We start from the raw sequence: 25,384 nt of genomic DNA, 5'->3' as shown, positions 1-25,384 counted from the left end.
AAGATTATCTTCTGTGTCTGTGTTAATTGGTTTCCCTTTTCTTTGTTGAAGAGGGTCTGTGCAATCCTTCTGCCTAGTCCGCCATCTTGCCCCGCCTCCTTTTTCCAAATGATTTTGAGTTTTGTTCCACATTGTTCTCCCTCTCTGTCTCGGATCTCCCACATTGATCCCCCTCCGATTGGCGACAGTGGTAGCCAGGCGCCATCTAGCTCTTCTGGTCTCGTAGTCGTACAGGCTGAGGATGGTCTGTGCATCGTGGAAGCCTGGGCTGGGCTGCCGTGGCTTCTCACTGACCCCCACGTGCTCTGGTGCTCTGTGTGGTCAGCACATCCTTGTCTAGCTTCCTTTTTCATAAATGACACTTTTTAAAATAAGTAAAATTTTTATTTTACTGTGTGTTTATTGATTTATATGATATTTTTGAAAGATTGTTTCATCAGTGAGGTTTATTGGCAGATCTCAAATTTTTAATCGATTGATTTTGTATCTGTTTTCAGTTGTGGAAACTATAACATTCTAGGGGGATGCGGGTGGTGCAGTGGTTAAGTCCCTGGCCCCAAACAAAAGGTCGGCGGTTCAAACTCACCAGCCACCCCATGGGACAAAGATGAGGCAGTCCGTTTCCGTAATGATCACAGCCTTGGAAACCCTCTGGGGCAGTTCTGCTCGGTCACACAGGTCACTTAGCAATCTGAGCTGACTTAATGGCAGTGGGTTTGGTTTATGTAGGTAACAAAACATCCAATATTTCTGCAACCTTCACATGTACAATCAGCGACATTAGCTACGTTTTTCACGTTCGACCATGAGACTGCTTGATCCTGGGTTTTTCCGTCACCCTTAACAGAAGCATTTAGTGGTCATTATGGTCACCTTGGATGTGTGGGTTTTGCAGGTCTGGAGACGGCTGGTGGAGATACGCTTCCCTGTGAAACATGGCTGGAAGGAGGCGTTGCTGGGTGACATGGAAGGGAGGCTGAAGCAGGTAGTTCCCGTCGTGGGCGTCCTTCCAGGGGGTGAACCACCAGGGACAGGAGTGCTATGTGTGGGCCAACACCTGGCTGCTGTGTGTGAGGCAACACCTGGCTGCTGTGAGCGAGCTGACACCTCGCTGTGTGTGCGGCCGGGACTCGGGTCCTGGTTCACCTTTCCATTCTGATCCAGGCTCGGTAGTCTGGTCCCTGTGAACGTTTCAAAGTTGGGCTGTGACGGGGGTAGTTGGGCAGGGAGGGGAGGAGACTGGGTTAGGGTTGGGGGCGATAAATGGGCAATAGTACTAAACGTACACGTAATGTCGAATGTAAAACCAACTCTGCTCTGTAAACTTGCACCTAAAGTATGATAAAAAAATAAAGGCAGAAAAAAACAAGGTTGGGCCGCAATATTCTGGAGGACATCTTGGTACTGGCCGCAGGGACCCTGAGGCATTAGCTGGGTGAAGCCTCTGTGGGTAGGAGCTCCACAAGACCTGTGGATGACAGGTGTCACCAAACGCAGCGACAGGTGCAGAAAGCACACGAATGGCCCAGAAAGTTAGTGTTGACCTGAGAGGAGAGAGTGGGCGTTCTAGGTAGCTGGCAAACGGATCTTCTAGGAAAACAGGAGCAGAGAGAAATTCCTTTCTAACCCGGTGTTCACCTGTTTCCGCAGGGGCCGTGTCTCACGCTTGTTCTGCTCGCGTGAGGAGTCACTTTCTCTAGCCTTGCTGGTCTGGGGCAGGGAGGGCATCTCCATGTGGGTCGGGAGCCTGTTCAGATGGTAGGAGAGTGGCGCAGCAGAGGCAGGGTGAAGGTTCCCCGAGGACCAGAGCCCAGCATCTGACAGCGCCGCCTCACATCTCTGCTTGTCCAGGAAAGGCCGCACTTGCAGATCTTGGCCTATTGCAACACTGCCTGGGATGCCTCACACCTGGACGACAGCGTGGCTCAGAGCTTCAAGAGCTGTGTTGTGGAAGCCGTGAGCTCGGCCTGCCAGGTGAGCAGCTGCCCCGACTTGGAAAGTGTGTGTGGATCGCAGCTGTGTTGCTCATTCCCTCAGCTGCAGGTTGCTAAGGCCTGGGTGGGCTTGAGACCTGTGCTGGTCCAAGGGGCGTGGGATGTGGGCGTCCCCCTCACTGCCCTAGAGGAATGGTGCTGAGAAGGCTCTTCCTGCTCGCTCTGATGCTTCCCGGTGGCTGATGGGGGCAGCTGTGACTTGGGGAGAGTCCGCCTGTGCAGGACACGCAGGTTCGATTCCCGGCCGGGGTATCTCGTGTGTCGTTGTGCATGGGGTTGGCACGAGTCGGGGCCAGCCTGACAGCGGCTCAGCACATGCCGTCACAGGCAGTGTGACATCACAGCCACTCGTGGAACCACAGATGCAGCACCCCTGCAGGTAGCTCCTGATGAGGTCACCAATTTCCCAAGACGAGCACAGCAATGATGGCAAGAAGCAAGTGGAAATGCTTACGCCCAAGGGGGGGGCCCCAGATGCGGGGAAACAGAAATGGTGACCCTTGCCCAATTTGTTCTTCTGCAGCCTTATCCAATGCGCTACAGCAGATTTTAGCGATAGCCTTGGGTTGGTAAGTTATTGCTGTTTAAAAATGAGCAAAGAAAAACCTCCTGACTTTCCCTCTCGATTTTCTGACAGTCTCACACCAGCATCCTTGACGGCCTTTCTCTTCGTGATTTGCGGAAGTTCGGCACACTCGTGTCCGCTGTGGTCACCAAGTCCTGGCCGAAGCGCGACGGGGAGGCTGTGGATGACGCTGACAGCGTGTTGGAGTACCTGCTCACGGGGCCAGATGTCAAGCAGCTCTTCAGATTGCATGGTGCGTGTGGGGTGGGCCGGGACCGTCTGCGCTCTGACGTGGGGTCCCCTGGCTTGAGTATGAGGACGGGCTGATGTTTGGTGAAGGAAGCGGGTTGGATGGGGCTCCAGAAGGGCTCAGGGTGTCTTGCGTGGTCAGTAAGAGTGAATCCAGAGGCCGCCCTTCATTGGATCCTGCTCGACGGCAGCTTCTGTGCCGACGCTTGCTCCTGTCTGTCGTGGTGAGTCGGCTCCGATTCACGTGACCCACCTTGTGTGTTACAGGGGAGAACTACCTCCAGGGCTTACTGGCTGTGATCTGAGTGGAAACAGGTCACCAGGGCTCTGTTCTGCAGTACTGCTTAGTGGGTTTGAAGGTGGTGGGCTTGAGGGTGTCTCCCAAGGCCTCCTTAAGATCCCCATTCTTCTGGTGAGGAATGGGAAGCTTGGGGTGGATGGGACTTCCCCAAGGTCTGAGCCATCGTAAGTATGAAGAGCTAAAGTTGAAACCACGTCTGTCTGCCTCTCCAACCCAGTCCCTCCTTACCTGTGGTCATGGTAGGATGTCCCACCCAGTGTTGATGACCTGGCGGAAAACTGAGTGCCGACTGATCTTTCACCTCCCCCACACCCTGAGTGTTTGTGGTCAAAGAGCGGGAGCTATGTCTTACCCTAAAAACGTGGCCTGAGGTTTATACGCAAGTTGTTACCTTCAGATTTCGTGGGAAAGCATAGGAAATCTCAGGTTGATGATCATATAATCGTAGGGACAAAAATTACGGTCAGTGTGGGAGTGCCATGTGTGTCATTAAAAGCTGCTCAGTTGAAAAGATGGTGCTTGTGGGCTTTTTAGTGAATACGACTTATTTTGTAGAGCAGTGCAATTTATAGAAATGTTTCCTGGAAGTGTGAATAGCCATGTGCCCTACCCCCAGCTGTCGCCTGGCGCTGGTCCGGCCCACTAATTACAAGTGAACCAGTGTTGGTACGGTGTTAACAGCTGGAGTCCATCCATGCGTCATTTCATTGGGCTTCACTCCTTGCATGGTCCTGTCATATGGGGGGTGGGTGTCATCATTTGGTGGAATTGACCCATCAGTTAGCCACTAACAACACATGGGTTTTCACAGCTGTGTGATGCCAGGTGTCCACTTTGACGGTGTCGGCAGAAGGTCTCTGTGCCCTACGTGTAGCCTGGGTCCCACTGCTCACCCCCTCCTCCCCTTGAGCCCCAGCAACCACTGATCTTCCCAGTGTACCTCTGGTTTTGCCTTTCCCAGAATGTCGTGGTGCGGTCATGCCGCCTGGTGCGTTTGTAGGCCGTTCTCACTTGGCCGTGTTGTGGTTTCAGACCGTTTTCACACAGCTCTGTTGTGTTTTCAGACTGGTGTCCACTCGGTGGTACTGCATTTCGGACCAGTTCTCAGTCGGCCATGTTGGATTTTCACACTGGTTTTCACTCCATGGTGTTGCATTTTCAGGCCGGTTTTCACCCGATGGCGTTGCATTTTCTGACCAATTTTTACTCCGTGTTGTGTTCTCAGACCATTTACACTCTGCAGTGTTGCATTTTCCGGCTGTTCCCACTCTGCAGTGTGTGTCCTGGTTCCTGTGTGCCCTTTACTGATTTGATACTCCCTGTTATCACTGAGTAAGGCTCCATTTATGGATGGACCACAGTTTGTCGATCTGCTTACCTGCTGAAGGATGTCTTGGTTGCTTCCGAGTTTGGACAGATTTTAATAAAGCTGTAAATATTGTTTAATAGCACAGATAACTCCATCTTCTCATGATGCTGTCCCTGTCACCGTTGAGGTGACTTTGACTCCTCGTGACCGTATACGATAGAGTGGAACTGCCTCACGGGTTTCTAAGGCTATAATCTTTACAGAAGCAGCCAGCCCCATGTTTCTCCTATGGAGCAGCTGGTGGATTTGAACCCCTGGACTTTTGGTTAGCCGCTGGGTGTTTACCCCTGTGTCCGGGGCACCTTCCTGATACTATCACAGCCCCGTTATTACGGGGAAAGAAACCTTCTGGAGGTTTGTTTGCCTCTCCCTGTGTTTTCACTTTCCACCTTCAGCACTCACCCCCAATGCACACCCCAAGTTTTGCGAAAGAGCCGAGAGCTGTAGAAGGTGAAGTCCTCTTCACCACGTAGGTCGGCGGCTCCATGTTACATTCTCTGCACTTGCCCTGTAGGTGCTCCTTAGACCATGCCAACAGCCTGCCTGGGCAGTTTACGCTTCCGCTGCAGAGAGTCTGAACACGGCGGGGGCGTGGGGAGGGGATCCCGTGTAGTTGAGGAAAACCTGCGGAGTGTGGTTGGCCTGTCTGGAAGACATTTGGGAAGGACTGTGGCTGAGACGGGAACTCAGCGGTGAAAGCGTGAGTTTCCGACGGGAACGGGGCAGCTGGAGACACAAGTGGCTTGGTTGTACGGCACAGAAGTTGGGGCTGAGCCAACGGGCCATGAGGCGGCTGGGAGGGGGACCCGCGGTTCTAACTGTGTTGCTACCCTGATCAGGGACCGATGAGAAGATGTTGGCCAATATCACAAAGGAGGGAAGGAAGTTGATGGGCACCGCCGAGGCTGTGTTCACACAAGTTGTTGATAGCCTCCTACATGGAACAGTGTTAGTGCGACACTTGGAGCTGATTCTTAAGCACAAGACACAGTTTCTCGACATCTGGAAAATAAGTAAGCGTCACAGGGAGGTCGGGCCTTGGGATACCTGGGGAGCTCTGAGGCTGGGGGCTGTCTGTGTTTCCGTGGATGCTGTAGGACAGGGTGGTCTGTGGAAAGAGCGGCTCTCCTTGTCGGTAACTTGATGGTGGTTTTCAGTTCTTGGGAACGTGAGAGGGAAGTGGGAACGGAGTAGCTGGGTCTGAGTATGCTGTTGCGTTTGCTCCAAGGCTCTGGGCCTTGTTGGCAGAGGGGCTGTGCAGGGCGCCCTCCTCGTCACTCCCCCTCCCAGCAGCGAAGGTGGAGCCCAGGCAGAGGGAGGCGGAAGAAGCGGTGGCCAGGGAAGGATGTGTTTGTCTGACCTGCGGGGTTCCTTCTTTGTTTCTCGTTTTTGCAGAGAAAAAACAGGAGAAAGAGTGTGATGTGGCGGCCGTGCTGGCCTGGAGGCTGCGTGAGCTGCTGTTTCTAAAGAGGGAGCGAAGATGCATCGATAATCTCATAAAGTTGTGTGAGAAGGTGAAGCACTTGCTCAAAGGTAGTGTCGCCAACAGTGTCAGCAACAAGGGTCTCCAGGGGTGAGGGGCTGGAGGGCACGGGGAGGAAAGTGATGGGGACACAGTGCTTTCTTTTGGAGGGGAGAGTTTTTTTTAAAAAATGTTACACTTTTTGACAACTGTGCATGCGTTCCCCCCTTTCTCGGGCTCAGTTTTTCCTCTTGTTGGTAGTTCCCTCCCTGTCTGTCTCCCTGGTTCTTCTGGTTTAGCCTGGACCCACTGTGTCAGACGCAGACTGGGTTCTTGTCTCTGTCTGTGTCCCGTACACAGAACCTTTCCATCTCCATGGACACGCAGGGTTTAATCATTTCAGTTCAGTCGCCCTTCAGGACCTAGAGGATCCCGCCTGTGTAAGCAGTTTCTCGTGCACACTTTGTTTCCTTGGGAACAATGGTGCTGGTCTTTCTACATATGCTTTGTCTCTTGTGTATGTTCCGATCAGTCCTGGAAGGGACTCTTTAGAGGCCTGCAGTCCCTCTCAAGACGACTCGTGTGATGTCTCGGCAGGAATCTCCCAGCACTGGACTGGACCACCTTCTTAGCTCTCCTGTCGTCCCTGGTGACGCTCTCACATGTAGTAAATTTGTTGTTGTTGTTAGGTGCTGATGTGTCGTCTCCGACTCATAGCGACCCTGTGCACAGCAGAACATAACACTGCCCGGTCCTGTGCCAGCCTCACAATCCTTGTAATCCTTGCTACACCTGAGCCCATCGTTGTAGCCACTGTGCCAACCCATCTTATTGAGGGCCTTCCCCTTTTGCGCTGACCCTCCACTTTACCAAGCATGATGTCCTTCTCCAGGGAATGGTCCCTTCTGACAACGTGACCAAAGTAGGTGAGAGAAAGTCTGGCCATTCTTGCCTCCAAGGAGCATTCCAGCTGCACTTCCTCCAGGACAGACTTGTTCATTCTTCTGGCAGTCCACGGGACTTTCAGAATTCTCTGCTAACACCACAACCCAAAAGCATCAACTCTTCTTCGATCTTCCTTATTCATTGTCCAGGTCTCACATGCACATGAGGCAATTGAAAATACCGTGGCTTGGGTCAGGAAAACCTTCGTCCTCAAGGAAGCATCTTTTCTCTTCAGCACTTCAAAGAGGTCTTTGGCAGCAGATTTGCTCAGTGTAGTACGTCATCTGATTTCTTAACTGCTGCTTCCATTGGTGTTGATTGTGGATCCAAGTAAGAAATCTTTGACAACTTGAGTCTTTTCTCCATTTATCGTGATGCTGCTTATTGGTCCAGTTGTGAGGGGGTTTGTTTTCTTTATGTTGAGGTGTAATCCGTACTGCAGACTGTAGTCTTCGGTCTTCTTCAGTAAGCATTTCAGGTCATACTCACTTTCAAGCAAAGTTGTGTTGTCTGTGTATCACAGGGTGTTAATGAATCTTCTTCCATTCCCGATGCCATGTTCTTCATATAGTCCAGCTTCTTGGATTATTTGCTCAGCATACAGATGGAATAAGTGTGGGGAAAGGATTCAACCCTGACGCACTCCCTTCTTGATTTTAAACCATGCAGTGTCCCCTTGTTCTGTTCAAACGACAGCCTCCTGGTCTATGTACAGGTTCCTCATGAGTATAATTAAGTACTCTGGAATTCCCATTCTTCTTAATGTTACCCATAATTCATCCACACCATCAAATGTCTTTGCGTAGTCAGTAAAACACAAGTAAACATCTTTCTGGTATTTGTTTTCAGCCAAGATCCATCTGACATCAGCAATGATACTCCTTGTTCCACGTCCTCTTCTGAATCCAGCTTGCATTTCTGGAAGTTCCCTGTCAATATATTGGTGCAACTGTTTTTGAATTATCTTCAGCAAGATTTTACTGTGTGTGATATTAACAATATTGTTCAATAATTTCCACGTTCTGTTGGATCACCTTTCTTTGGAATGTGTACAAGTATGGATCTCTTCCAGTCAGTTGGCCAGGTAGCTGTCTTCCAAGTCTCTTGGCATAGCCCAGTGAGTGCCTGTGGTAGGGCATCTGTTAGTTGAAACGTCTCCATGGGTATTCCATCAGTTCCTGGAGCCTTGTTCTTCGCCAGTTCCTTCGGTGCAGCTTCGACTTCTTCCTTCAGTATCGTTGGTTCTTGTCATACGCTGCCACCTGAAATAGCTGAACACTGACCAGTTCTTTTTGGTCCAGTGACTCTGTGTGTTCCTTCCATCTTCTGTTGGTGCTTCCTGCGTCATTCAGTATTTCATTTCTAGGAGCCCTTTTTTTCCCGAATCATACTTTGTGCCCCTCCTGTTCTTGTTCGTACTGTAGGGCCTCCCAGAGACTGGTGTTTTCCGTCCGAGGCTTGCTTTGCCTGGAGTCATCCGTCTCCTCCAGGTCATTGCTTCTGTCTCTGGCTCCTGTTCGTGTGAGGTACTCCCTTCCCGTTCTGGAAGTTTTGTCTGTTTAGATTAAAAGATGGGCTTCAAACACTGCCTGAAAGCTGAGCACGTGGCTTGGGTTTCCTGGCTGTGTTCTCCGGCAGAGGGTGTGGCAGGCCTTCGATCCGCGCTGGGTCTTCAGGTCTTTTTCTCTTGGGCCGGTCGGGTTTTCCAGAAAAGACTTGTAGGCTCCTGCCCGGACGGTGCAGGCCTGGCTGCCATGCATCTGAAGCTAAAAGGGAGAAGAGGGCTGGCAGGCAGCGTCCAGTGGGAACGTACTCAACCCCCCCATTTCCAGTGCTCCCTTGCTCCTGTTTCTTTCATCCTAAGTCTTCCTCTTTCTTCTCCCTGAGGGTGAACAGTGCACACTGTCATCTTCCTGGGAACGAGAGTCTGTCTGGATCTTGCCGGACCCATTGATTCGGATCCGTGCGCTCACTCCAGAGAACCGTGTTACGGTCCTAGAACACGAGCCACAGTTTCCCAGGGTGGAGGAGGGGATCCACCTGCTAAGCTGACTGTGAGGGGTCAAGAGCGATGAACACATCTGATCGCGTGTTACACAGCCTTGGGTTTCAGTGTTCCTTATCTTCCTACCACCTGCCTTTTCCTGGTTCCCGGCACAACCAGTGTCTTTGCTTTTAGGGAACTGGGGATGGAGTCTGATTGGCCTGTTCCCTGTCCTGGTGGGCCTCTGACTTTTGACAAGTGTTCTGTCTGTGGTGGGATTTGAGAATACCTGTGTGTTTTCAAACTGTCCTCCCCCAGAAGTCACAAAGCTTTCCTTATCATGAGACTTTGTCAGGAAGCCCAAGGGGTGAGGGGGGAGGTCTGTGAATTGCCGTTGGGGGTGAGGGGAGCCAGCAACTGTATCCACTCTTTCCTCAGAGAAGTGAGGAGTGAGTACTGGGGACGGAAATTAATGTCATATGGTGATGGTGAGCAGATGTTTGACTCTGGCACTTTCTTGTGGTTTCAAAGTGGATTTGGGTGAGATTGCGCACCAACATAGGGAAGACCTGAGCACGAAGAGGTTGAGTGAAGCCGTGACGGTGAGGCAGTCCACCTGCTCGGAGGTGGAGCTCCGGACACACTACAGGCTGAGCCCCCAGGTCCAGGACATGGCCGAGAAGGCGGACTTGCTGCGGGACAGCCACATCTTCAGGATGTTCTGGGAGGAAGCCGCGGAGTCACTGAAGCAGCCTGAGGAGGAATCGGAAGAGGAGACCCTCCTTCTTGAAGATGCCTATGAGGCTTTGTATCGTCCTTCTTACGAGAGGTTCACTCAATTGTACGAGGACCTCAAGTCCGGAGAGGTCACCCTCGAGGACGTCGATGCCGTCTTCAAAGACTTTGTCAACAAGTACAGCGACCTGACTCTTGACCTCCAGGTCATGTGCAGTGTGGACGGGAGTGACCCAAAGCACTGGGTCCAGAAACGTGTGGAACAGATCCAGGAGTACCATCACCTCCACCAGGCCGTTCACTCAGCCAGGGTCATCTTGAAGGTCAAGGAGAATTTGGGCCTGACTGGTGACTTCACTGTCCTTGACACCTTATTAAATGTTGTAAGTTTTGGCAGCGACTCCTGGCAGTGGGCAGTGGGGGTGGGGTCCTACCTCAGAGTCCTGGGAGCCCTCAGACCGCCTGGGTGTTGATGGGTGGGGAGGGTGCGTCCGCAGCTTCCTGTTTGGATGTGCTGTGGGCTCCGTTGTCACCGTTGTTTATAGTGCAAGTGCACCTTAGCTGCTGAGGTCACCTGGTGCAGCAGGAGGGTCACGCATTTAGGAAGAGGGTGCCGACCCACTGTCGGTAGTCAGGTATTTGGAAGGAGTGACTCGGTTTCCTCAGGTTGTAGGGGGAACGTGCGTTGATGTTGTTGGCTGTCCACACACACCGCCTCAGAGCAGCACATGACCATTTTTCTGTTAGAATCCAAAAGTCTTTGACATTCTGGTTTTTGGTAACTGTGATGTGTATTACAGCAGAAGGTGCCCTGTTGATACACTGGTTGTGTGCTTGACTGCTAAGCGGAAGTCAGCGGTTCAAACCCACCAGCTACTCCGTAGGAGAGAAATGCCGATGATGTGCTCCCATGAAGGTTACTTACAGCTTAGGAAACCCTGTGGGGCCGTGCTTTCTCCTCTGAGGGTGCTGTAGGTCAGCATTGACTCCGTGTCTACACAGGCACCTTCTCGCTTACGTTAAGGAGCGGGCTGCAGTGCTGCCCGTAACAAGAACACAGCCCATTTTTCTCCAGGTGACATCAGCACCCTGTTTACTCCATGAGCCTTGGTCTTTTGTATAAAAGGGGACATTTCGTGCATGGAGTGGAGTAGCCTGTGCAGGACCTAGGACCTTGCTTTTGCTCGGTCAGGGCTAGCAGTGAGTGCCGTGGGAAAATGGTGATAGCACACGGTAGCAATGCAATATAGTACAGATGGGCATGACCATGCTGGAAAGCCCAGGGTTTGCAGTCACATACATGTAAGTCCGGGTCAGTCACGACTCTCGGTGTCTTCATCCGCACGACAGGAAGAAAGGCAGTGTGCCCCTGGCAGCCTCACTGCAAGATGAGAGTGTTTAAGCTCATGTAAGATGCTCAGCAGAGTGTCAGGGACAGAGGAGGGTTGTTACTCTGGGGTGGAGGGCAACAGACGTTACGTTTTATAAACCCTCACCCCTGTCCAGGGTGCCTGGGTGGTGCGGTTCATTAACAGGCTCGGCCGCTAACTGAAAGGTCCGAGTCCACCGAGGGGCCTTGGAAGAGAGGCCTGGTGACCCGTGTCTGAAGTGCTCGGCGCCGTGTCCCCTGCGGAGCACAGCTCTGCTCTGACACATGGGCTCAGTTGGCGGCAAAGGGGTATTTTTCACCCCTCGTCTAGTTCAAGGGTTAGAAGTGTTTTCCTTTTACTTGCCTGTTGCTCTGGCAGCTGAATGTGTAGAAATTGTGGGGAGGAAGGCTTCCCCAACCAGGTGGCCTTGTTGCTGCTCTCAGACTGGGGGACTCCAGGCAGCCATTGCTGGCCTACAGCCAAACCTTGTCTTGCAGACGGAAGCCTTTGACCGCTTTCGCCATGAGAAGCTGACCCAGATCAGCCCACAGCTCATCCAGGCCCGGAAGCTGCTGGAGAGCGTCAGTGACGTGCGGTGCCAGTGCTTGGCGGAGCTGTCCCTGAGGAGGGACTTCATCAGCTGGGTCCAGGAGGCCCTGGGAGGTGAGAGGCGTGCCCAGGTGGCCAGGGGCCTCGCAAGGGCTCCAGGTGTTTGTCTGGGGGGTTTCTGGAACCTCCAGGGAGCCCGTCCCCTTGAGCACCCCGGGCAGAGCCAGAGCCCTGACTGCACTGTCTACACAGAAATGCAGCGTGTGGTTTGTGGTTCCTGGCAGGACAGTGGTTCTCAGTCTGGTGTGAAAGTCATTCCCTTTCCCGCTTGCCCCCACTCTGGGCTGCTTGCTGTGGACAGCCGGGGGCCCCTTCACTTTCCTCTGGTTGCTGTTTTGCTCGAGGACAAGGCTAGCTCTTGCCCCAGAGGTTTGGTTACGGCATCTTTGGGGACAATGTGCGCTGCGTCTCTTTCCCAGCACAGGGCTAGGCAGCTTCTGCACCCTGTGGCTCAGAGTGCCGTTGACAGAGTTCGCTCATAGGAGGAGGAGAGGGGCAGGTGGGCCGGGCTTGTGTGCAGGGAGACGCGGGGGTGCAGAGGGCGGTGGGAGCCCGTTTTCTGCCATGGAGTACCCTCTTGGAGTCACATCCTTGATTAGCGATTAGCCCGAGAACGTAACCCATTTTTCTCTAGGTGACATCAGCACCGTGTTTACTCTGTGAGCCTCAGTGTCTTTTGTATAAAAGGGGACATTTCGTGGATGGAGTGGAGTAGCCTGTGCAGGGCCCAGGACCTTGCTTTTGCTCGGTCAGGGCTAGCAGTGAGTGCCGTGGGAAAATGGCGACAGCAGATGGTCGATGGGCCCCGAGTGTCCATCCAGCATCCACTTCACACCTCAGCGAGGGTGCTGTCCAGCTGAGTCTGAGACGCTGACCTCATCTCTTCTCTTCCCAAGACAACAACGAGCTGAAGGTGTTTGTGGACCTGGCATCCATCTCGGCGGGCGAGAATGACATTGACGTGGACCGCGTGGCCTGTTTCCATGACGCCGTGCAGGGCTATGACGCGCTCCTGTACAAGCTCCCCAAGAAGGCCGGTTTCGCTGAGCTCATGCGCCAGCTGCAAGAGCTATGGAAGGCTCTGGAAAATGACCCAGACCTGCCCAAGAAACTGGTAAGTCTTGGTGCTCGCTGGAGCAGCTAAGTGTAACAGCTCACAGCTCACACCCACAGCACAAAAGGGTGACTCAGGTACAAATGACAAAGACCCCTGCCCCCTGGGGTTCTGCTAGGATGGTCACCACAGGTGTTTATCTACATAGGCACCTTCTCGCTTATGTTAAAGCTTATGCTGTCTGTAAGTGACCGTAATCTCTGATACAAACTTAGGGGAAGACAGGGGAGAGGAGGCTCACTAACACGTTTTTCTCACTTTCTTGACACCTTATTAAGTGTTGTAAGTTTTGGCAGTGACTCCTGGCAGTTGTCGGAGTGGTAGCCCAGCAGTTTCTGCTACGTCTTGTATATTTTGATACTTTTCATACCTTCTTCAGTTGCCATGTGAATGTTTTATTAGGAGAAGAATAAGCACTTACGTTTCAGTAAGCTGTCTGCACAGGGCCCTTGCAGACGTACTTGACAAATGCTATGGGAGCCCCCTAACAAGCAGATACTGCCCAGAACCGGGACCAGCCTCAGGACGGCATTGTCGGCAGAGGCGGAGAAGCAGACGGGCTGCTGGCGTTTTCTTGGCTGGAAGCTCGACGCTAACGCAGGCTTCTGTTGCAGGGTTGCCTTAAGTTTCTGAGGGTGCTGGGTGGCCACAGAGGGACGTTTGGACCCTCAGGCCCCATAGCCCTGGGTCCAGCACAGCTCCTGACAGGTTCTTTATGCTGAAGGACCGGCAGGCTAGTGGCCTTTCCCAGGAGAATGGGCTTCATGCCATTCCGTCCTCGTCCATGTCCATGAACACAGGCCGAGTGCCTCCCTGTGCTGGCCAGGGCCCTAGGTTGTGGTGGAGACTCAGGTCAACAGCCTCTTCCAGCAACGGCAATAGCAAGGGACGGACGTCCTGCAGGAATGAGCACACGCCCCTGGAGCAGTCCCCAGCTCAGTCATGGGTGTGGGGCGCGGCAGCGTCTCCTAGGAGGGACTGGGGAGCAGAGGCCTGGCGGGGACTCTCGGCTCATTGCCTCCACTTTTGTCCCAACAGCGCGACTCTGCCAGGAATCTGGAATGGCTGAAAACAGTGAAGGAGAGTCACGGGTCTGTAGAGCTCTCGTCCCTGTCCCTGGCAAAAGCCATCAACAACAACGGCATCTATGTCATCAAGGCTCCCACAGACGGCCAAAAGGTGAACGCCCTGGGGCCCCGGGCGGGCGTTGAGGGCGCTCTTGGGGTGCTGCCCACGTGGGGTCTGACGGCTCCCCTTGCGCTGTGCCCCAGATCTCTGCAGATTCGGTCCTGCGTCTGGTCCTGCCCGAGTGCCACGGGGACCTGGAACAAACACGAGAGTATACTTTGGAAGAACTAAAGGAGCTTTTGAACAAGCTGATGCTGATGTCTGGCAAGAAAGATCAAAGCAACACTGAAGTGGAGGCGTTTTCTGAGGTGAGCACCAGGGTCACGCCAGAGCTGGGTGCACGCCACCGGCCCGTCTGTTGGGGCTGCAGGAGAGAGACAGTGCGGCTCGAGTTGGCATTTAATTGCTAAACGCCCCTGGAGAACAGAGCTAGTGAGTGTGCGGAATGCCAGGTTCAAGGCCCAAGGAGAGAATACAGGCACGACGGGCCCTTAGCAGCCATCGGATGAGCTGTCAGCTGGTCCACTGGCCTAGAGAAGAGGGAGCCTAGTCTTTGGGAAGAAGGTTCACTTGCTTCAGTCACCCTCGCAGGCGGCCAGAATCCAGAAACACCCAGAGGCGTGTCGGTTTCTGTGATTGCCTCCTAAGTTCCTTTTGCGTCTCTCTGTAAAATTCAGCTGCGGTTCACTTTAATGCCTGTGTCTGTCCGCCCTGCTGCCTGCTGCGGAAGACAGCCCTGCTGTGAGGCCCATTGTAGGAAGGAGAAGGGGGGCCTGTCGTGATAAATTGATCTTTGCGCAGAGGCGCTCGATGGTTCAGTGGTAGAATTTTTGCCCCCATGTGGGAGACCCAGGTTTGATTCTGGCCTGGTGCCCCTCTAGTGCAGCCCACCTGTCAGGGCTGGGATGCCCGACAGGTGTCAGCAGAGCTTTCAGACCAAGACACACAGGAGGAGGGTTCCGGGGCTAGTTCTGACTGCTGGCCGATGAAAGCTTGTGAGTCACAGCGGTCCACTCAAAAGCTGACCACAGGCGTGGTGCAGGGCTACGTGAGTCAGGGCAGACATGAGTTGGACACTGTGGCCAGGGGCTGGCTTACTGGCAGCCACAGCACCGTGTGCATGCGGTCACAGTGGGCCGGAGGACAGACGTGTAGCCATCTCCTTCAGAGTCCATCCTGTTAGGTCGTTCTAGGCTTTCTGCCTGTCTCGTGCTGCTCTGTGGCGCCCACCTCATGGCCCCATTCTCTGTGGGTGTTTTGCATGTAGTGTGGCTGTGTGGTGCCTACCTCATGGCCCTGTTTTCCACGGGTGTTTTGCACGTAGTATGGCTGTGTGGCGCCCACTCCATGGCTCCGTTTTCAGCGAGTGTTTTGCATGTACTGTGGCTCTGTGGCATGCCCCTTGTGGCCCTATTTTCTGTGGGTATTTTGCACGTAGTGCACTCTGTGGGTCCGCCTCATGGCCCCATTTTCCGCGGGTGTTTTGGACTTAGTGTGGCTGTGTGGCGTCCCCCTTGTGACCCCGTTTTCGCGGGCGTTTTGCACGTAGTGTGCCCTGTGGTGTCCCCCTCACGGCCCTGTTTTCCATGGGTGTTTTGGACGTAGTGTGGCATCCCCGTCACGGCCCTGTTTCCGCAGGTGTTCTGCAACGTGCAGAGGCTGGTCCAATCCTTCATGAACCTCTACTCTGCTGGGAACATGCTGTTCAGAACCTGGACCGCGGAGGTATACTGCTGCCCCCAGAGCAGCATCTCCATCCTCATAGACTTCAACCTGGAGCTGGTGGGCCAGCTCCTGGGCAGTGGGGAGGTGGCCGGGCTGCTGGAGGCCCTGTGCAGGCAGATGGAGCACTTCCTGGACCGCTGGAAGGAGTTTGTGGAGGAGAAGCGAGCTGAGCACTTCTATCTCAACTTCTACACGGCCGAGCAGCTGGTCTACCTGAGCACGGAGCTCAGGAAGCCAAGCCCCAGCCAGGCAGCGCTGATGATGCTGTCCTCCATCGGCGGCAACTGCAGCCCCAGGGCGGTCTCAGATGCCTCCAGCAGGACTGGCGGCGCGGCCGGCAGACACCACGTGCAGACAGTGATGGCAGAGTTCCCGCGGTTGCTCTCCTCGGAGCTCAGCCTGGTGGACCAGCTGAGGGTCATCATGGAGCAGTCAGTGTGGTGCATGAGCGCCTTCCTGCCTCACTGCCTGGACCTGGACGCCCTTGGCTGCTGTCTGGCTCACCTGGCCACGGCGAGCGGGTCCCCTGTGGAGCGGCGTCTGCCCAGAGGCCTGCAGGCTGGCCAGCCCAACCTGGTCGTCTGTGGCCACTCGGAGGTGCTGCTGGCCGCCTTGGCCGTCTACATGGAGGCCCCGCGCCAGCCCCTGCCCACCTACGATGAGGTGCTGCTCTGCACCCCTGAGACCACGTTCGAGGAGGTGGCCCTGCTTCTGCGCCGCTGCCTCACCCTGGGCTCCAGGGGCCGCAAGGTGTACAGCCTGCTGTTCGCGGACCGGCTCAGCTACGAGGTGGGCTGCCAGGCAGAAGCCCTTTTCCAGCGCCTGTGCCTACAGCCTCACCATGACGACTACCAGCTTGTCCTGATCTGCGACTATGACCGGGAGCACTGCTACTTGCCCTCAGCCTTCAGCCAGTACAAGGTCCTCATCACCCCACAGGCGCCGCTCCAGGACATCCAGGCCTACCTGGAGAGCCACTTCCGGGTCCCCCCGCAGACCCCATCTGCAGCCGCGGTGTTCAGGGACCAGATGTGCGTCGGGGTGGTGGCGTCGCGGAGAGCTGGTGTTGGTAAGGCCTCAGTCGCGCTCTCCGGACCCACTTCTCACGGGGACCCGTGAGGACGTCCCCTTGTCTGACTGGGGGGGAACTGAGCCTCAGGGAGGTTTAGACTCATGTTGTCAGTCAGGGCCTGTGCCGGAAGGGGGTGCCCTCTCTTACCTGGTGCCCAGTATTGGGGGCAATTCCTCTGACCACCCCTAGCCTTTCCCGCCTAAGCAGGCTTCTCTGCAGTTGAGTTCCTTGTCCTCTTTGGGGTTAGTGGCTATGAGAACAGGGGAGATGTTAGGACCCTGCCTGGCAAAGGCACCGAGGCCCTTGTCCCTCCCAACCCAGTCACCGTCAAGTTCCCCTAGCCTCACGTTGCATTCTGGGAAAGAGCGTGGTCTGGGAACACCACCGAGGTTTGGGAAAAGCAGATGTTTCCCTCAGTCCTGACTTTACCTGAATAGTGGGGCCATGCTCCAGCTGGACGACCGCTGGAGGCCCCCTCGCCCCGTATTTCTGCTGTTTCTTGTGCCCGGGTTATGTCACTGGCACCATCTCAGGTCACGGGGCACCTGCGTCACGTGGGTTCTGTGCGTTCTCTGGAGGTTTGCGCACACGGAAGGAGCCGCTAACCAGGATGCTCCGTCTGAGGTCCTGGCCCTGATTGTCGCCTGTCATCTCACAGGAAAGTCTCTCTATGTGAAGAGACTTCACAGCAGGCTGGAGACCATGTTCCCTGAGAGAGACGTGCCCCTCAAGGTCATCCGACTGATGGATCCCCAAGTGGATGAAAGCCAGGTCCTGCGCACCCTCCTGCCCTTCCTGAGCGCACGGCGCCAGAGATGCCCCGCAGTTTTCCACTTCGACGTGACCTCGTCAGTAAGTGCCCGGGTTGGAGGTGGGAGACACAGCTGTGCGTCGCGACCTGCCCCCTCCTCACACTGACGGATCCAGTCGGGAGACAGCAAAGCCCCAAGTCACGACCTGACCCCTCCTCATACCAAGGGTCCACTCAGGGGAGACACAGCCCCCTGTTCTGACCTGCCCTCTGCTGACAAGGACAGATCCAGTCAGAGGAGACAACCCTCGTCCTGACCTGCCCCCTCCTCACGATGAGGGGACACTCGGGAGACTCAGCCCCCTGTCCTGACCGGTCCCCTCTTTACACAACGGATCCAGTCGGGAGACAGCGAAGCCCCAAGTTACGACCTGCCCCCTCCTCCACCCTCGGATCCACTCGGGAGACGGTGTCCCGAGTCCTGACCTGCCCCCTCCTTATAGCCCGGGGGCCCAGTCAGGGGAGACATAGCCCCATGTCCTGAGCTGCCCCTTTTTCAGAATCTAGAGTTTCCCCTTTCTACAGGTATGGAAGTTCAGTGTCATCCCGCCAGAGAACAAAATCAGAGGACCTTATAGGTTGAGGGACTGGTCTTCAGTCAAAACAAAACAAAAAACAAACTGATTGCTGTTGAGTTGATTCCGACTCACAGGGACCCTTCCTTGGGTTTTTGAGGCAGTATCTCTACGGAAGTAGATTGCCTGGTCTTCCTTCCGAGGAGTGGCTGGTGGGTTTGATCCGCCAGCCTTCTGGTTAGCAGTCAGGTGCCTTAGGCACTATGCCATGAGAGCTCCTTTAAACCCACGTGATTGTGTCTCTAGGTGCAGTCTGGAATCTGGGGCTTCCTTTTCAAACTCCTCGTGCTCCGATACTTAATGGACGTAAACGGGAAGATGTGGTTTCGCAGTCCCTGCCATTTATACGTCATTGAAATCCTGGAAAAGAATTCTGTTGTGCCAAACAGGCCTTCAAGACTGGTATGTCCACAGAGCTTCTTCCTCATGTTGGGCAGGGAGTTGACATTCCTCGGGTCTTACTGTGGGCGGCAGGTTTTTGTCATTCACTGTGTGCTGCTGCCAAGTGCAGTGTTGGTAAAGAAAACTCAGGCCTTCAACGTGTCGTTGAACTGTGCGTAGACTAGATAAAAGTGCTCTTCTGTTAGCTGGCAGTGTGCGTGTGTGCCGTTCATGCTCTGTGTCCAGGTTAAATCCCAGTGTGCTGTGAGCACAGTAAATTTCTCCCCTCGGAGAGGTGTCCTCTTTCTCATTGCCAGCTGAGATGGGAGGGAGACTTTTGCCACAGAAATTTCTTAACAAAAATGACGCACACACACGTACATACATGCTTAATGGAGAAATTGAGCTTCAAGAAGTTGGGTTGCAAAGTAATTTCCTGAAGAATTATTAAGATAAAGGCTGCAGGTCTCATGGCGTTAGTGTGCATGTTATGGCAGCCTGTGTGAAAGGGAGTTCACAGAAAGCTACACGCTTTTAAGTGATGTTTTCTTAAAACTCTGTCCAACATAGACTTCATGGAGCACTCAAATGCAGAAGCAGTTTTTTAAAAAAAATTTTATTGTGGTTTGGGTGCAAGTTTACAGAGCAAATTCACTTTCCATACAGCAGCTCACACACACTTTGTTTCCTGACATTGACTGCAATTTACCACAGTGCAACAGCTCTCCTCCCACTTCCTCCCCATAGTTACCTCTTCCCTGTGCCCTTCCAGCCATGCCCTCCTGCCCCCGAGCTGTGTCCCTGTGCATACATAGCCCTACTATTCTCCCATGATTGATCTCTCCAAGTAGTGTGTCTACTTAATATAAATGTTCAGCTCATGTGCCTGTCTTTTGTTTGGCTGGAAGCCACAGGAGTGGGTTCAATTCCAGACCTGAAGGGCAGCGAGGGGCCATAGTCTCGGTGGTTCCATCAGGCTCTATCAGACTAGCAAACCTGGTCCCTTTTTTTCTTTTTCCCCAAATGATTTTGAGTTTTGTTCCATGTTGTTCTCCCACTCTGTCCAGGATCTCCTGCCCTGATCCACCTGAGTGGTTGACAGTGGTAGCTGGGCACCATCTAGTTCTTCTGGTCTCATAGTCATATAGGCTGTGGATCGCATGGTGTACCAGTCATGAGACTAATTGTTTCCATGAATCTTTGGTTTTCTTCATTCTTCTTTACTCTGGACAAGGAATGACCCATTATTGCATTTAGGTGACCAGTTGCAAGCTTTTAAGATCCCAGTCGCTACTTGCCACAGTAGGATGTGGAACAATGTTTTGTGTGGTATGTGACGCCAGTTGAGCTTGGTGTCCTCTGCAACCGTGGTTCCGAGCCCACAGGTCCAACTACTTGCTTCCTCTGGGTAGCTGGCTACGCCCAAGAAGTGACTACAATCTTGTCCCTTGTCAGTTCTACTATATATCTGGGAATTCTTACAGAACATACAAATACATGTGTAGAAACATTGTCTGCCAACCCTATATGTGGTCTTGGGCACACTCCCCTCTGCATAAACATACTTAATCGTTCAGCCTGTCTACCCATCTCTCCACCTGTATAGTCATGTTTGCCTTCACTGACAGTGCAGTGCTGTGTGTTCATCTGTGTTGTCTGCCCCTCCCATTCGCTTCTCTGTGTCATCCTCTTCCTCGGTGCCATGTGTTGATCACTCATACCTGGTACATTGCCCTTCCCTTTTCCCAAATCAATACTTGTCTCTCCTTATCTAACAGTGTTCCCTCCCCTCCCCTCACACCCCTGGTAACTAACAAAGAAAATTTCCTTCCATATATAAACCTTTCCTTGACTTTTACAATAACAGACTGATACAATATTTGTTCTTCTGTGATTGAATTATTTCACTCAGTATAATGTCCTCCCAGTTCATTCACATTACGTGGTGTTTTCAGATGCTATGTTATTCTTTAGGGTTGCATGTTATTCCATTGTATGTATGTACCATAGTTTGGTTATCTGTTACTCTGTTGATGGGCACCTAGGTTTCCATCTTTTGGCTATTGTAAATAGCGCTGCGATGAACATGGGTGTGCATATATCTGTTCTTGTCATGGCTCTCAGTTCTTTAGGATATATACCTAGTAACGGAATTGCAGAAGCAATTTTTAGAGGGTCATTTAGTCATGACAATTTATTTATTTCATGTCTCTTTTCCAGGGTACCCACTCCCCCAAGTTTGGTTTTCTTGACATCTTCCCCAAAATCACTTGCCGGCCTCCCAAAGAGGTGATGGACATGGGTCTGAACCCAGCGGCAAAGCCCAGAGATCCTGGGATGGATCAGGAGGAGTTCTGCAGTGAAACGTTCCAAAGACCGTACCAGTATTTGAAACGATTCCATCAAAAGCAAAACCTGGATACTTTTCAGTACGAAGGCTTCGTTGAAGACACGCCCGAGGAGTGCCTCCAGCATCTGCTGATTTACTGCGGGGTGATTGACCCGTCGTGGTCAGAGCTTCGGAACTTTGCTCGCTTCCTGAATTACCAGCTCAAAGACTGCGAGGCCTCTGATTTCTGTAAGCCTTATTTCATTGGAGACACACTGCAGGGCTTCAAGAACTTTGTGGTCACCTTCATGATCATTATGGCAAGAGACTTTGCCACGCCAACCCTGAGCAGCTCTGACCAGAGCCCAGGGACTCCTATGGTGAACATGGACGGGGTCAAGGAAGAGGATCTAGCTCCTTTCACTCTGCGGCGGAGGTGGGAGTCAGAGCCCCACCCCTACGTTTTCTTCAACGGGGACCACATATCCATGACATTCATTGGCTTCCATTTCCGGCCCAATGAGAACAATGCCCTTGATGCCATCAATCTCTTGAATGGGAGCGTCATCAAGAAGGACGTCATGGCGATGGAACTGTACAGAGGGCTGCTGCATCAGAGGGTGCCCTTCAACGTGGACTTTGATCAGCTGCCCAGACACCAGAAACTGGAAAAGCTCTGCATGGTGTTAGGGATCCAGTGGCCCATTGACCCTGATGAAACCTACGAGCTCACAACAGACAACATGTTGAAGATCCTTGGCATTGAGATGCGGTTCCGGTGTGGGATCCCCGTTGTCATCATGGGAGAAACCGGCTGCGGGAAAACCAGGCTCATCAAGTTCTTTAGTGACCTGAGGCGTGGGGGTGTCAATACAGAAACAATGAAGTTGGTCAAGGTTCATGGAGGAACCACTGCAGACATGATCTACTCCAAGGTCAGGGAGGCTGAGAACATCGCCATCTTCAACAAGACCCACTATGAGCTCGACACCATCTTGTTCTTTGATGAAGCCAACACAACAGAAGCCATCAGCTGTATCAAAGAAGTGCTGTGTGACCACACGGTGAACGGTGAGCCCCTGGCTGAGAACTCCGGTTTGCATATCATTGCCGCCTGCAACCCTTACCGGAAGCACTCGCAGGAGATGATCCGCCGCCTGGAGTCGGCGGGGCTGGGCTACAGAGTGAGCTCGGAGGAGACAGTGGAGAAGCTGGGCTCCATTCCTCTGAGGCAGTTGGTTTACCGTGTCCATGCTCTGCCCCCCAGCATGATTCCCCTGGTGTGGGACTTCGGACAGCTGAATGATACTGCCGAAAAGCTCTACATTCAGCAAATTGTCCAGAGGCTGATGGACTCCGTCGTGATAGGGCAAGATGAGAGTCTTCTGATCACAGAAGTGCTTTCTGCCTCTCAGGCTTTCATGAGGCAAAGGGAAAACGAGTGTAGCTTTGTCAGCCTTCGGGACGTGGAACGCTGCGTGAAAGTCTTCAGGTGGTTTTATGACCACAGTGTGATGCTCCTGGCAAAACTGGAATCCTTCCTTTTGAAGTCAGGTGACGTAAAACATCCATTTGAGAGAAGTCCTGTCCTCTGGTCTCTGGTGCAGGCCATTGGGGTCTGTTACCACGCCTCATTAGAAAAGAAGGAATCATATAGGAAAGCCATCTGCCAGTGTCTTCCAGAACCATATAATGACAGCAGAGTTATCCTGGATGAGATCAGTCAAACGCAGGATCTTTTTCTGAGTGGTGTACCTCTGAGAAAAACCATTGCCAGGAACTTGGCTTTGAAGGAGAACGTATTCATGATGGTGGTCTGCATTGAGCTTAGGATCCCTCTCTTCCTGGTGGGGAAGCCCGGCAGCTCCAAATCTCTCGCCAAGACCATTGTGGCCGACGCCATGCAAGGCCAGGCAGCCTACTCGGATCTCTTCCGGAACCTGAAGCAGGTGCACCTGGTGTCGTTCCAGTGCAGCCCGCACTCCACCCCCCAGGGCATCATCGGCACCTTCAAGCAGTGTGCTCGCTTCCAGCAGGGCAAGGACCTGCAGCAGTATGTCTCCGTGGTGGTGTTAGATGAGGTCGGGCTGGCTGAAGACTCTCCCAAGATGCCCCTGAAGGCTTTGCACCCACTGCTGGAGGACGGCTGCATTGAAGACGACCCCGCCCCCCACAAAAAAGTGGGCTTCGTTGGCATTTCCAACTGGGCCCTGGACCCCGCCAAGATGAACCGGGGCATTTTTGTGTCACGTGGCAGTCCCAACAAGAAAGAGCTCATCGCGAGTGCCAAGGGGATTTGCCATTCGGACACTCTCGTTCAGGACCGAGTCCAAGGGTACTTTGCTTCCTTTGCCAAGGGCTACGAGACTGTGTGCAAGAGCCAGGACAAGGAATTCTTTGGGCTTCGTGACTACTATAGCCTCATCAAAATGGTCTTTGCCTCGGCCAAAGCTTCCAATAAAAAGCCCTCCCCGCAAGACCTCGCACGGGCCATCCTTCGAAACTTCAGTGGTAAAGACGACATCCATGCTTTGGACATTTTTATGGCCAGTTTACCCGAGGCGAAGCGCTCTGAAGAAGTCAGCACGGTCCAGCTGATCCGGCAGAACATTTTCGGCGACCATCAGATGGGTCAGGAGCTGGAAGATGCTGAGTGCCGCTACTTACTTGTGCTGACCAAGAATTACGTGGCCCTACAGATCCTCCAGGAGATGTTCTTCAGCGAGGACCAGCAGCCAGAGATTATTTTTGGCTCCAGTTTTCCCAGGGACCAGGAGTACACCCAGGTCTGCAGAAACATCAACCGTGTGAAGGTCTGCATGGAGACCGGCAAGATGGTGGTCCTGCTTAACCTGCAAAACCTCTATGAGAGCCTGTACGACGCACTCAACCAGTACTACGTCTACCTGGGGGGGCAGAAGTACGTGGACTTGGGCCTGGGCACCCATCGCGTCAAGTGCCGGGTTCACCCGGCCTTCCGTTTGATCGTCATTGAAGAGAAAGAAGTTGTGTACGCACGTTTCCCCATCCCGCTCATCAACCGGCTGGAGAAGCACTACCTGGACATCAATACTGTGCTGGAGAAATGGCAGAAGAACATTGTAGAAAAGCTCAAGGCGTGGGTGCAGGACTTCATCCACGTGCCAGCAGGTCAGTTCCAAGCCAGCCACAGATACAGCCCGTCCGAGGTCTTCATAGGCTACCACTCGGACACGTGTGCCTCCGTGGTGCTGCAGGTCATAGAGAGGCGTGCTCCCAGCAAGTTGAGCGGCGACCTCTTCCAGATGGTGTTGGAGGACGCCAAGCTGATCCTGCTGGGCTGTGCCACCCCCGACGCAGTGGTGCGGCTGAGTGCGTCCTCGCTGGGGTGTTTTGCGGCCCAGGCGCTGTCCCAGGAATACTACTACGGTCAGCAGCACAATTCCTTCGTGGATTTCCTCCAGGCACACCTCTGCTCGATGGGTCTGGAGCGCCATGCCGTCTTCACAGAGGTAACTGGCTTTGTACGTTTTCTCTTTCCCCCGCGTCCACCTCAGCTTTCACAAATCCCTAGTATCCAGAATTCAAGATGCCTTTGAGGTCGGGGGATAGGAGTCGTGTGTGGATAGGCCCAGACTTTGGCTCGTCCGTGCATCCAGTGTGAGGTGATCCAAGCTGTTAATAGAAATTCAGTTTAACCAGGTGGTGAGTGTGTGTTTCTGTACAGTGGGTACAGACTGTCACACTCCCCCCAGTGGAGTGCCACGTGCCAGGACTGATCGGGGAGCAGTTGGGGCTGTGAAACTGCACTCATGCTGTTCCTGCCCTTGGCCTGCTCGCAGTGTGAGGTGGACACACAGACCAGTCTGTCCAGGAACAGGTAGTCAGTCAGTCGCTCTGTAGAGAGGCAGAGAGGATCCAGGGAAATGTCCGATGAGCCTGTCCTCAAGGGATGTCCCTGAGCTGAGCTCAGGAGTGGCTGTCTCGAGAGTGGGCAGAGCCGCTCAGCTGAGCAAAGGTGTGGAGGGGAGACAGTGTGTGTGGTGTATGCAGGACACCAGAGGGCGTCCTTGGAGGCGCTTAGAGCTCAAGGCCAAATGCTGTACTGCAAGGTGAGGGAAGATTGTGTGGGAGGGACTCCATGGAGGCCATGTCGACTGCACTGGGAGTTTAGTTTTTACCGTCTAGACGAGGAGTGACTGCGGGATGTGTCTTTCTGTGGTGCCCTGCTGCCCCGGAGATAGAAACACCAAGTCTGCTGACAGACGGACAGACCACTTGGGGGCTGCTGTACCAGTTCAGGCCAAGTAGAGCAGGGGGTGGACTGTGGAGTTGAGAAATAGTTAGGATGCAAATGGTAGAGCTTGATAACCAAGTCTGTCCAGGGGCTGGAAGGTGGAAGAGTGCAGGGATTCTTGGATTCCTCCTTAGATGTCTGTTAATTAAGGAACCCTGGTGGTATAGTGCTTAAGGCTATAAAGCTTAAAGCTGCCAACCAAAAGGTCAGTGGTTCAAACCCACCGACTGCTCTGTGGGAGAGAGATGAGACATTGTTTATGTGAAGATTAACAGGCTTGGAGACCCTATGGAGACTCTGTCCTCTAGGGGCGCTGTGGGTCAGAATCCACTCCAGGCAGTGGGTGTGGTTTGGGCTTTGCTTCTGTGAAGATTGACAGCCCTGGAGACC

The 25,384-nt window shown here is 53.4% G+C and overlaps 1 protein-coding gene across 1 annotated transcript in view; it reads left to right on the top strand.

Annotated features, from left to right (window-relative positions):
- Positions 1–25,384, top strand: part of RNF213 (ring finger protein 213) — a 121,706-nt gene that overhangs the window by 37,659 nt on the left and 58,663 nt on the right. The window contains 15 exon segments of the mRNA XM_042783573.1: positions 811–864; positions 866–985; positions 1,852–1,974; positions 2,632–2,812; positions 5,318–5,491; positions 5,874–6,011; positions 9,401–9,987; positions 11,472–11,637; positions 12,480–12,697; positions 13,736–13,876; positions 13,969–14,133; positions 15,464–16,619; positions 17,281–17,474; positions 18,255–18,410; positions 20,610–24,209. Of these exon segments, the coding sequence (XP_042639507.1) occupies positions 811–864; positions 866–985; positions 1,852–1,974; positions 2,632–2,812; positions 5,318–5,491; positions 5,874–6,011; positions 9,401–9,987; positions 11,472–11,637; positions 12,480–12,697; positions 13,736–13,876; positions 13,969–14,133; positions 15,464–16,619; positions 17,281–17,474; positions 18,255–18,410; positions 20,610–24,209 (7,173 nt within the window).

Source organism: Orycteropus afer, unplaced genomic scaffold, assembly GCF_000298275.1.
Source record: "Orycteropus afer afer isolate SDZICR_OR568_19922 unplaced genomic scaffold, OryAfe1.0 scaffold00018, whole genome shotgun sequence".
NCBI lineage: Eukaryota > Metazoa > Chordata > Mammalia > Tubulidentata > Orycteropodidae > Orycteropus > Orycteropus afer.
Note: the sequence above shows the minus strand (reverse complement) of the source record. Positions and strands in the feature narration are given on the sequence as shown.